General features: G+C 38.9%; 1 protein-coding gene across 3 annotated transcripts in view; it reads right to left on the bottom strand.

Moving 5' to 3' along the window:
* XRN1 (5'-3' exoribonuclease 1) overlaps positions 1 to 12,453 on the bottom strand; it is a 151,212-nt gene that overhangs the window by 26,678 nt on the left and 112,081 nt on the right. For all 3 annotated transcript variants that reach the window (XM_075546808.1, XM_075546807.1, XM_075546809.1), the window contains exon 33: positions 2,788 to 2,896. In XM_075546808.1, coding sequence (XP_075402923.1) covers positions 2,788 to 2,896 — 109 coding nt within the window. The remainder of the gene's footprint in view (positions 1 to 2,787; positions 2,897 to 12,453) is intronic.

Below are 12,453 nucleotides of genomic sequence, written 5' to 3'. Positions count from 1 at the left end.
ATTTATCCCAAGAAGCTGCTTGTCAGAGGCCACCAACCAAAATAACGGCCTAAGGAGCGGGATAAACCTTAAAGCTAATTTTGTTCCTTTCATAGATCAAAATACTCATCTTTGGAAATGGAATGTGTAGGTATGAATGTTGATTTTTACATAAAATATCTAAATCCTGTTCTGTAACCTCTCTGCAGTAATACATGGAGAACTGACAGCCAGATTCCTCATCGGTGCTGCCTACTATGTTCAAGAGCAAGTTTCAGTCTCTTCTGACATTGGATCTTTTCTTTTTTTTGGTGTTTTTAATGACTCTTTGCTTTTTTCATGTGTGATATTCAGGTGGGATATACTCAAGGTCACACTTTGTCTTTTTTGGACTTGTTTTAATTTTTTCAGCTTACACTTGAACTTGCATCTGAGCAATGGACACGTTTGTGCCCCAGTCACTCCAGGGCTTTATTTTGGTTGATGAGATTGAATACCTCTACTGTCTCTTTCCACAGATAAAAATAGGTTTCATCTCTGTATAACCCATCTGGCGAGGTATAATGGACATTACATTGTAGAGCAGGGTGCTCAATATGCCCACCACGATACACTTGCTAGTTGACGGCAAATGTAGTGCGGGTAGATCGCATGGCACTCAAATAGACGGAAGCCTGTCGTCAGTCCTGTTACTCACTTGATCTACAATGCAGTGAATCAGATGCAATCAAAAGCATGAAGAAAGAACGGCGCTAAGTGCAGCAAAACTGACAAGTTAAGTTAGCGCCAATTTTTATATCTTGATTTTTTCCCCTCGTAAACGTAAGAAACGGCATTAAAATAAGTGGGGGAGCTGGACCAAGTGAGAAGACAAAAACGTATCACTTTCACATGGAGTGGGAGATTTTGACACTACAAGTCGACATTCAGCTGAACAGTTCTGGAACTTATTCGCAGAGGGAAAGTGCCCAAACATGAGAAAATGTGCTACCTCCTTGACTGCATTACTCAGCTCTACTTATTTATGTGAGTCAGCCTTTTCCCATATAAAGACCATTAAGTCCAAGTACCGTTCCACCATGACTGATGATCATTTGGAAGTGTGCTTGAGGCTGGCATCCCTGGCTCATTCCATTCAGTGCATGTCATCAGAGCAAACTCAGGTAATGACAAAAAATGAACAAAGTTAATTGTGTTGTGTTGTGCAATATGGATTCATGCGGTTATGAAAGGTACATAAGCATACATAGTACGTATAAAGAATTCTCACTGCATTTATGAATATAATAAATAAATAAATTAAAATAAATATATGTTTTGCATTTTTGAAGTTAGATGAATTTGACTTGATCACTTTATAAGTTGTATAGTATGCTCTGTATAGTTGTTGCTTATGTTATTGGAAAAGGCATTTGCAATTATTAAGTCTTTGGTCTTGCAAAATTCTATCATGTGATCTCCAGTGTCGTTTCTATGACCAAGGCAATATTTTCCAACTACCAATCCTTCCTCTGTTCTGGCAGCACATCCAAGTACCAGCAAGCCAAAAAATAAAATAAAATAAATTAGATTTCATCAAAATTAAAATATTTTGCTTCTAGGGTTCTGTGCAGAAAGTCTAAAGACAGCACACAGAGTGTGAGCTTTCGCAAATCATATATTTAACAAAGGTTTACCATCTAGAAATATAAAAAAAACTTTTGCAATTTAAGACAAAAAAGATGAATTTTCAAATAGAGTAACTAACTGAATAGTTAGTTCTCCAAAGTTATACTAGCTAAGAAAAACAGGCAGGTATGTTTAGTTGTTAATGACATACAAATAAAAACAACAATGAACATTTACTTCACATCGACTTAGATATTTCCTAAGACAGTAAGGAAAAAAGGGAAATAACAGCTGATGATACGGACATATTGGAGCTCAAATATATTGATGCTGTGAATGTAAATCATACAGTCCCTTTGCAAAACAGTTTGCAGGGCCAAAAAGGAGAGTAGACACCGGGAAGATTAGGGGAGGGAGGGGGAAGAAATGGGGAGCTGATATCAGGGGCTCCAGTGGGAAGAGAATGCTTTGAAATGATGATGGTGGCAATATGTGCAAATGTGCTTGACACACTGGATGAATATATGGGTTGTGATAAGAGATGTAAGAGTCCCCAATGAAAGTATTAAAAAAAAGAAAAAGAAAAGCAGTTTGGTGGTCCGCAAAATGTTATCAATAGAGGTGTCATGTGACCTAGCATTCTCCTCCTAGGCATATATCTGAGAAAACTGCAAGTATATGTTACACTAAACCTCCTGAAAGAGTACCCAAAGCATTATTTATAATAGGCCCAAGGTAGATTCAAACCAATGTCATGAGCAAAATCATATAAAAGACTGATGCAAGGTCGGGTAACCCTTGAAAACATTATGCCAAGTGAAAGGAGGCAGTCACACAAGCCCTTATGTTACATCAGTACATGTGTATGAAATGCCCCGAATACACACATCCATTAGGGCAGGAAGAAGATAAGTGGTCGACAGCAGTCAGGGCTAGGAGAAAATGGAGAGTGACCATAAGGAATATCAGGCATCATTTGTGGTTTAACAATATTCTAGAATTAGATAGTGGCAGTGGTTTCAGAATTTCATAAAAGTCCAAAAAATTCTACTGAATTGTCTATTTAAAAAGTGTCAATTTTATGGTATATGAATTATGTTACAGTAAAGCTATTAATTCTAAAAAGCCAACAAACCCAAGCATTTAGCACTGCAAATATACTTTTCTAATTGGAAATTTACATTTTTTAAAGAAACTTACATTTTTTATGGGGGTCATGTTTTCTTTGCTGATCTTTAATACTGTTGTCATCGATGCCAGATTTATGATGTTGAGTTACTTGACTTATTGCTTGAGGTAGAGTTGTACCCTGAAAGTTATAATTGTTAAAAATTAACAAAGTCTTGATATTTTGAAATACTTTTCTCCAAATTTTAATTGAAAAATGATTTGCTATTTTATAAATAAGTTTATTAGAAAAAAGTTAAACAGTGAATGCAGGAAAGTATCTTCACTCAAAATCATTATTGGGAAAAAACATTGTTGAGTCAATTCTGACTCATAGCGACCCTATGATACAGGGTGGAATCTCCCTTGTAGGTGGCTGAGACTGTAATGCTTTATGGGAGTAGAACCTCTCCTCTTTGACACTTGAAGCGACCGGTTGTTTCTAGCTGACATTGCAGGTAACCCCTGACCGTGTAACCCACACTTCATCATCAGGCTCTCACACAGAAGAGTACAGAAATTTTAAAAACACTCCTCAAATCTACCCCCCTAGAAAGAACCATCATTAACAAAAGAGCCATTACTCCAGACATTTCTGTATGTATTAATTAGATAGTAAGAAACACAGAAAACCATTTTATACAAATGCTATTTTCAACAGAAAGTATTACATTTACTTTTACTTTGAGTTTAGAAATGCAGAAGCTAAAGTAAAATGGGAGGACAAATAAACTTTACACAAATGTTTTTTTCATAACAAAAAATCTTTGTATATTAACTTCAAAATAATTCCACCTTTGAGGTGGAGGGTGGAAAAGAAGGTGGGTGTGATAGAAAAATTATGACTGTACATATATAAAGTCTAGTATGAGTATTTGTAGGTTAAAGGAGCCTATTTTACTATATTTATATCTTTCAATTAAAAAGCTATTAAAATAATTCATCACTGCTGATTCTACTATGAAAGTTAAGAATATTATTAGATCATTTAAATGTACTTCTTTTTCCCCAACTCAAGTTTTATTAAATATTCATATTATCAAAGTTTTCAGATGATGGAAGACTTATTATTACCAGAAGGCTAGACTGATGATAAAGAAACTATCGAGCTGGTACCAGTATGGATAGAATTACAGTTCATATAAATATAAATATCTTATCAGATTCCTATTTATTTATTATTAGTTAGGGGGAGGAACCCTGATAACAAAAAGAAACCAGACAATTAAAATGTCAAAAAGAAGCAACAATGGAGGCCAGAGATATCCAATATAAGTTGATTACTTCACAATTTTACTTTGGGCTGGGGCAATTAATTTCTTTCTGGAAACAAATGAACCCTGGGTATAAAAGTACATCAAGGTTTAGGTGCTTTGAAACAGTTGTGACAGCATGAGTATGAAGTGATGAAAAGGTATCAAAGGCTTATGGCAGCCCAGCACAATGGCTGGTGGGTCTTTGGACTACAGCAGCACAGTACGGGGTTAGATATTAAGGAAGGGAATTAGATGGCCAGGATCAAAGGATGGGTACAAACAACTATTCTGTGAGCATCTATTCTGTGCCAGATATTGTGAGATGTACTTTGCAAGCATTATCTTAATATCATCATAATAATGTGATAATCCTAAAAATTCAGTGACATATCTTGCTTTCATTTCATAGGTGAGCAAACTTAGGGTCCAAGTGGTAAGTTGGTCAGAGAGCTAAGTACTGGGAGATACGACATCTGAGCTCAGATTTGTCTAACTTCAAAATTCATGCTCATGACGCCACAACAGAGACAGTGTGCTATAAATTTAATTAGCGAACAAACATTTTAGTGATGAGTAGTGCTTTTGGTTGTTTTTAACATGGTTCTATTTGATATCTATATGAAGCCATTTGTGTTAGTTATATTGTCATATTTTACCAATATAGGCTAGACTATTTTTATTATAGTGAGTTCTTCAGAATTTTTGCATCAAATAAAAACTAGATTGCTATTAACATTTAAATGCAAGTTATATTTGGTGGCTCATACATCTTGGAACATGAAGGAAATAAAACATGAGCATGAATGGTTATTTGTACCAGATGATGTATGCACAAGATTCTGAGAAACATATTAAGTTCTTTCTTCAAGCAACAGTCTAACATGTCTAGCAGAATATGACCTAGACGATGACACATCAGTTAGACGAAGGATATTTAGAGTATGTGTTAGTCCAGGTGGACTAGAGAAAAAAATTCAGGGACATTCGTGTAGAAGAAAGAGTTTTATATACAAGAGCAATTGAATATTGAGAAAACATCCCAGCCCAGTCCAGATCAAGTCCATAATGCTGAAATTAGCCCATCTGTCCGATACCAATCTATAAATTCCTCTTCAGACTCACGAAATACATGCAATTATGGTGAATGCAGGATAGTCACATGCCAGTGGGTTTTGAAAAGTCTTGTGGACCCAATGGCAGTGGAAGCATCTCAGTGCTGGTAGGGTCTTCATGTGGCTCCTTCTGCTTCACGGCTCTAGTGTAGCTCCATGTGTCTTGTTCGCAGGTGAATCTTGCAGGGAGTGTGTGTGTGTGTGTAATCCCGCCTCCAGCAAGCTATTTATCTCCTTAGTGCCTCCAAATGAGGTCATCAAGCTCTACTCCTTCACTCTTAAGTCTCAAATTGACAACAGATTATGTAACTACCACAGAGTGAAAGGAACAGAAGCTCACTTATGTCCAGAAATTAAAATAATCTGTTTAGAGAAAAGGGAAAGTAAAAGGGCCAATCTAACTGGAAGAGACTATTTTACCACACAGTTGGGTATACTTTGTGTGAATTGGGCAAGGTTAGATTATAGAAGGTCTTAGGTATTAATATGAGGAGTTGAGGTTGGATTCAAGTAGTACTAGACAGGGAGTTCAATAATATTCTAGAATAGTAAAGACACTGGGGCTTGAAAAGACCACATGTATCATTTGAATCCAATGTCTTAATTTAATCGATGAGGTCAAAGAGGCCCAGAGAAACGAGATTGGTCTAGCTTGAATCATAAAGCCGAATTTCCTGATTTAGAGCCAAATACTATTTTTCATCACACCACACTACTTCAGCTCAGTAGTATTATTAACTAGCTAGACACTCTACCCAAATATAATCATGACGTCAACATAGGTGAGAGTCTTTAGGAAAGATTAGTTAGGCAGCAATCCATGAGAAAGAACCTACAGGAATGTTCTAACAGACAGGAAGAGCAGAAAGGAAGTTAGTCTAGGCCTGAGACAATCTAAGGTTCAGTTATTGAAAACTCAGAAGGAATAGAAATACCTTGAAGGGTTTAACTGGCAATAGTTTTCCGAAGAAAAAGCAAACATTTTATCTCAAGCTTTCCAGATTAAATTTCTGGAGAAATGGTAGTGGAACCAACAGAGAGAGGATAATGGAGGAGGATATATGTGAGGTGGATTCTGAAACATCTTTAAATTGAGGTGATGGTGGGACAGCCAGCTGGAGATAATTAATTAGATTCTGACTGAAGCTGCAAGTGGAGATAAAGATTGGGTGATAAGTACCAGAGAGGGAAGTGCAAAAGCCACCAGTGGAAAATGTGGAAAAAGATGCAAAATTAAACTGATGTTATGTTTCGAGGAAGTCTCCAGTGAAAGGTTGTAAGAGAGTAAACAGAGAAGTTGGATAGGTAAGAGGGGCTCAGGGTAATGCTTCCTTTTAGGACAAGCTCAAAAAACCAAACTCACTGTCATTGAGTCAATACCAACTCATTGCTACCCTTTAGGACAGCGGTTCTCAACCTGTGGGTTGCAACTCCTTGGGGGGGTCGAATGACCCTTTCACAGGGGTCACCTAAAACCATTGGCAAACAGAAAACATATTTCCGCTGGCCTTAGGAACTGAGACACTGCTCCTCTATTGTCTCCAGGCAGGTCCACCCACATGCAGATACACCCACAGGCGAGTACCAGTGTGAAGACTGTTACCCATGCTACACTATGCTTCAAGACAAAAATTCGTTTATTTGTAATTAGAAATAAATATTTCTAAATAAATAAAATTGCATGTTTTTGTCATTAATCACTATGCCTTAATTATGTTCAATTTGTGCAATGAAACTACATCCTGCAATATCAGATATTTACTTGACGATTCGTAATAGTAGCAAAATTACAGTTATGAAGTAGCAACGAAAATAATGTTATGGTTGGGGGTCACCACAACATGAGGAACTGTATGAAAGGGTCGCAGCATTAGGAAGGTTGAGAACCACTGCCTTAGGACAAGGTAGACCTGCTCCTGTGGGTTTCTGAGACTGTTACTGTTTATGGGAATAGAAAGCCCCATCTTTCCCCTGCGAGGATTGCCAGTGGTTTCAAACTGCTGACCTTGCAGTTAGTTAGTGGTTGCAACACGCAACCTCTAGATCACCGGAGTCCTTTTAGAACAAACTTCCTTGAAAATAACTGTTATCTCTAGTTTTTCTTCTCCTCTTGTTTCTTAAACCCATTCCAATTAAGTCTTTTATTCCCATCACTCAGTGAAAGCACTCTTTGCAAGGGTCCCTTGATCTTCCTGTACTAACACTGTGACCGATTCTCATGTTTCATCTTAATGGATCTACCAGCAGCTTTGGGTACAGGTGATTCACCCACTCTGCACTTGCATTTAGAGTGCCCCACCCTCTTAGTTTTCTTTCTGTCTACTTGGTTGTAACTTCTTTGTCAGTTTCACCAATTTTGGGGTGATTCTTTAAAGACAAAATGCTTAAAGCTCAGTAATTGGACCTGTTCTCTATCTATACCTATTTCCTTGTTTATAAATAACATATACAGGTTTTTTGATCAAATTTGTCCAAAATGGAATCCTTGATCTTTACCAACAAACTACTTGGTCTGAAATATCCCCCATTTCAAATAATAACAACTATTACTCTGACCTTAATAGACCCCTCCTCTAGACCCTCTCTTTACCTTTCAAGGTCATATCCAATTCACCAGCAGCTAGAAATGTATACGTTACAAATTGCTAAAAATGCCACCAACTTCTACTACCTTGGTTCAATCAATATCAACTCTCATCTGATAATCTCAGTAGTCTTCTCACTAATTTGTTTCTACCCTGTTAAACCTGTATTGTCCAGCGAGTAGGCAGAGTGATTCTGTTAAAATGTAAGTCAGATCATGTCCTTCCCTTGTTCAAAATCCTACATTAATTCTCCATCTGATCCAGAGTAAAAGCCAATGCCCAAAGACTGCTAGGGGGTCTTTCCATTATACTAATGTGTCATGGTTGTAGTTTCTTGATCTACTGCTCATTCGAATCATCAGCCCTAACAGGCTCCTCCTTTGCACTCCCTTGAGAATGCCACACAGGAATCCCAGCAGGACCTATGAATTTGCCTGGAGTCTTTCCCCTTCAAACACCCAGAAACTGAACTCATTGAATTCATATCTTTGCTCAGATGTCACCTGATAATTTTAGTAAAAACTGCAACACATAATTTCTCCCACCCCAATTCCCATTTCTTAAATGTATATGCTATCTTCTATTACATACTCTGTTACAGTGTAACTTTGAGTCAGAATCAACTCAGTGGCATTAGTTTGTCATTATGTCATTAATTTGCTTATTTATCTTGCTTATTGTATGATGTCCAGAAGACAAATTATACAACATTCGGATTTTTGCTTCATTCACTGTTGTTTTCATTGTACAGAACAGTATCTGTCAAATATATTAGACAATCATTAAATAGGTATTGCATGAGTGAATGAGTGAAAAAGAATTGAAAACAAGTTATAATCGGTAATAGAGAAACTAATATATGAGCATTTAGCAGTGCCAAATAAGTTAGAGTGGAAAGGAAAATTTGAAAATCTAGCTATGGAGTACATTAAGGTAGTAAATATTTATGGAGGATACAAGGAAAGCTTTTAATATTAACAGGAGAGAACTGTGGATCTTGTCATGCTCTGAAAATAACGAGCCCAGATGGCACAGTGAGGTAAGCATTGAGCTGCTACCCACAAGGTCAGCCATCTCAAACCACCAGTCATTCTATGGGAGAAGGACGAGGCAGTCAGTCTGTGCCTGTAAAGAAACTCTATGGCACAGTTCTGCTCTGTCCTAGCTACATGGTCAGTATGAGTCAGAATCAGTGCAACACGAGTGAGTGTCCCTGATATTTCCAAATTCCAAAATCAAAACCAAACCTGTTGCTGTGAAGTTGATCCCGACTCATGATGATCCTATAGGACAATGAACAGCCCTATAGGGTATCTTTATGAAAGCAGACCGCTACCTCTTTCTCCAACAGTGACTTTGAACCATTGACCTATTGGTTATCAGCCAAGAGCTTAATCATTGTGCGACCAGGAATCCTTAATACCAACAAGAAGGACACTGAGGAGTCAGGCTCTGGGCTAACATTACATGTGAGATCTTTAGAGCCATACACAATGACCAGTTTCAGTGAGTAGCCCCTCCTAAGGGAGAATTGCTCTATTGGAACCATAATTGGTACACAGTATAGAGGGAGTCAGTCAAGCTTGCAGGTGCCTCTCTCCCTCTCCCTCCCCTGGTCAGTCATGAACTCACATAGTCAGGGCTTTAAAAAGTTAGTGGAAATTTTTCATTAGCTTTAAATAATATTTTTTCATGAACATTTTTGTAGTTCCCTCATGTATAGATCTGCATTCTTAGCCCAAATGTCCTTTTATAAAAAAACACTTTTATTGAGGGTTCTTACATCACTTATCACAATCAATATATTCCTCCAATGTGTCAAGCACATTTGTACATATGCCACCATCATCATTTTCAAAGCATTCTCTTCCCACTTGAGCCCCTGGTATCAGCTCCCCATTTCTTCCCTCTCCCTCACAAATCCTTGAAAAATTATAATTTATTTCCATATCTTACATTGTCCTCCGTTGCCCCTCACCCGCTTTTCTGTTACTCGTCTCCCTGGGAGAGGGTTCTAGGTTGATCCTTGTATTGGATTCCCTTTCTCCCCCACCCTCCCCTAATCCTCCTGGTATCTCTACTCTCCTTGTTGGCCCTGAGGGGTTTATCTATCCTGGATTCCCTGTGTTACAGGCTCTTACCTGTAGCTGTGTGCATGCTCTGTTCTAATCTGACTTGTAAGGTAGAATTGAGGTCATGATAGTGGGTAAAGGAAGCACCAAAGAGCTAGAGGGAAGTTGTGTGTTTCATTGGTGTTATACTGCACCCTGTCCAATGTCTTTTTTTAGTGTTTTTGTCCTCTATTTCTAAGGGCACCTTCCCGGGCACATTCCCAGGCGCCTCTATGGAACCCTCTTTATGAGGGACTTTGAAGATACTTCTTTCCATTCTACAAAGTTCCCACTTTCCTCTCCTCTGAGTGGCAAGAACCTTTTGTCTGAAGCCCCTTCAGCAGTGTGATGATCCCCTGGGCCCTCCATCTACACTAACATAGCTGACTTTGCCAGTAACTTTTGTTACTGGAATGGCAAAAAAATAGAATGGTGGGGGGGGGGGGAGGGGAGGTCCAGCAGCTTCTTTATCGTCTTTGCTTGTACTATTGACAAAAGTGAATAAAGGTTTAATTATTATTTTCACTTTGGTTCATTGACCAACTCTGACACCTAGAACCCTGGTGGCAAAGTGATTACATTTTAGACTGCTGACCACAGGTCTGCCATTTGAAACTGCTTCCATGGGAGAAAGACAAGGTTTTCTGCTCCATAAAGATTTAAAGGTCCTGAAACCCAGAAGTGTAGTTCTATTCCATTCTACAGGGTTGACATGAATTGGAATAGACTCAATGACAGTGGTTGTTTTTGTTGTTGTTGTTATTTTAGTTTCTATATCTGGGTGTGATGGTTATGTTTTTTGTGCCAACAGGCACCTGTAAGAAAACATTGGTGGAATTTAGCTTGTCAATCAGGTCACAATTTGATGACCTCCTTTGGTGGTGCAACTTGAGATAAATGGCTCTCTGAAGGCCAGACCCTCTCTCTCTGCCTTCACCTTCCTGTTGATGAGCCTGTGACGTGGCTACCGTCATTGGATCCACACAACTCTGCACCCACTGGCCTGTGATCCTCCTGCATTCTGCATCATCGCATGGGGCCGTGTGAGTCTGAAGAGGGACTTAAGGACTAGTACCAGACTTATGGACTTGAGTTGGACTGGGCTGGGATGTGTTCCTGATCTATAAACTCTTTCTTAGACATATATGAGTATCTCTGGATTTGTTTCTTTAGTCAACCTGGCCTATCACACTGGGACATCAACTCTCTTTCGCTCAGTTCTCGACAAATATTAGAATAAGTGAGGAGCTATTTCTTTTAGCCCGAGCTGAGACGGTAGGGCAGTAACTAACAAAAATTCTAGTAGGAATTCTTTCTTTTTTCTTCTTCCTTCCCCTTTCTGTCTGTAGTAGCATTTCTTTCCTCTTCTTAATCTTTATCAAAGAATATGAATTTCTATATTCAGATTTAAAGATAATCAATTGTCAACAGAAACCTATATACTCAAATAAAAACAACCCCCAAATCCATTGCCATTGCCTTAATTCCAATTCAGAGGGACCCGATAGGACAGAGTTGAACAGGTGAAGGTGCCCAGCTATTAGAAGTTATAGTGTCCGTCCCCACCCCCTGCCAGTCCTGGGGCTTTGGGGTTCAGCTCAAGACGAGTCCCTCTGGGACATGGGGGTACAGAGAATGGTATGACCATTTTCTGGGCATGCCTACACAGTAGGGTATGCTGGGCCCCTCTAGGGTTTCCTGTATGAGCTCGAATACATTTCTTCCCTTTTGCTTAAAGAAAAAAAGAAGAAGGTATAGTGTCTGGGGTCTTAAAGGCTTGAAGATAACCAACTGACCAACTGATCTAGCTAGAAGCAACAAAGCCCACATGGAAGAAGCACACCAGCCTGTGATCACAAGGTGTTGACAGGATCAGGTACTGAACATCAGAAGATCCAAAACAATCATATTGATGCGAATGAGGGGCATTGGAGTGAAGACCCAAAGCCCATCTGTAGACAATTGGACATCCCCATATAGAAGGGTTACAAGGAAGGGACAAACCGGTCAGGGTGCAGTGTAGCACCGATGAATCACACATTACTCTGGTTCCTTAATGCTCTCCCCACCCCACCCCTCTACCCCCACTATCATGACCCCAGTTCTACCCAAATCCGGCTAGACCAGAGCATGTTCATTGGTACAGTTAAGAGCCCTCGACACATGGAATCCAGACAGATAAGCCCCTCAAGAACAGGAATGGGAGCAGTGACACCAGAAGGTATGAGGAAATAGGGAGAAGAGGGGAGGAAACGGGAACTGACTGCAGTGATCTACACTTATCCTCACCCCCCCACCCCAGGGGGACAAACAAGAGAAATTATGGGGCAGGGAGGCAGCGGTTGGTATGAAATATGAAAATAATAATTTATAATTTATCAAGGGGTCATGAGGGTGTTGGTAGGGGTTGGAAGGGAAAAAAGAAGAGCTGATACCAAAGGCTCAATAAAAAGTAAATGTTTGGAAAATAATGATGACAACATATGTACAAATATGGTTGATTCAATTGATGTATGGATTGTTATAAGAGCTATAAGAACCCCCAATAAAATTATCTTTTAATTAAAAAAAGAGCTATAAGATCCCCCAATAAAATCATTAAAAAAATGTCTTGAGAACTTTAAAAATTAAAAAT

This window comes from Tenrec ecaudatus, chromosome 4, assembly GCF_050624435.1.
Source record: "Tenrec ecaudatus isolate mTenEca1 chromosome 4, mTenEca1.hap1, whole genome shotgun sequence".
Classification (NCBI taxonomy): Eukaryota; Metazoa; Chordata; class Mammalia; order Afrosoricida; family Tenrecidae; genus Tenrec; species Tenrec ecaudatus.
Note: the sequence above shows the minus strand (reverse complement) of the source record. Positions and strands in the feature narration are given on the sequence as shown.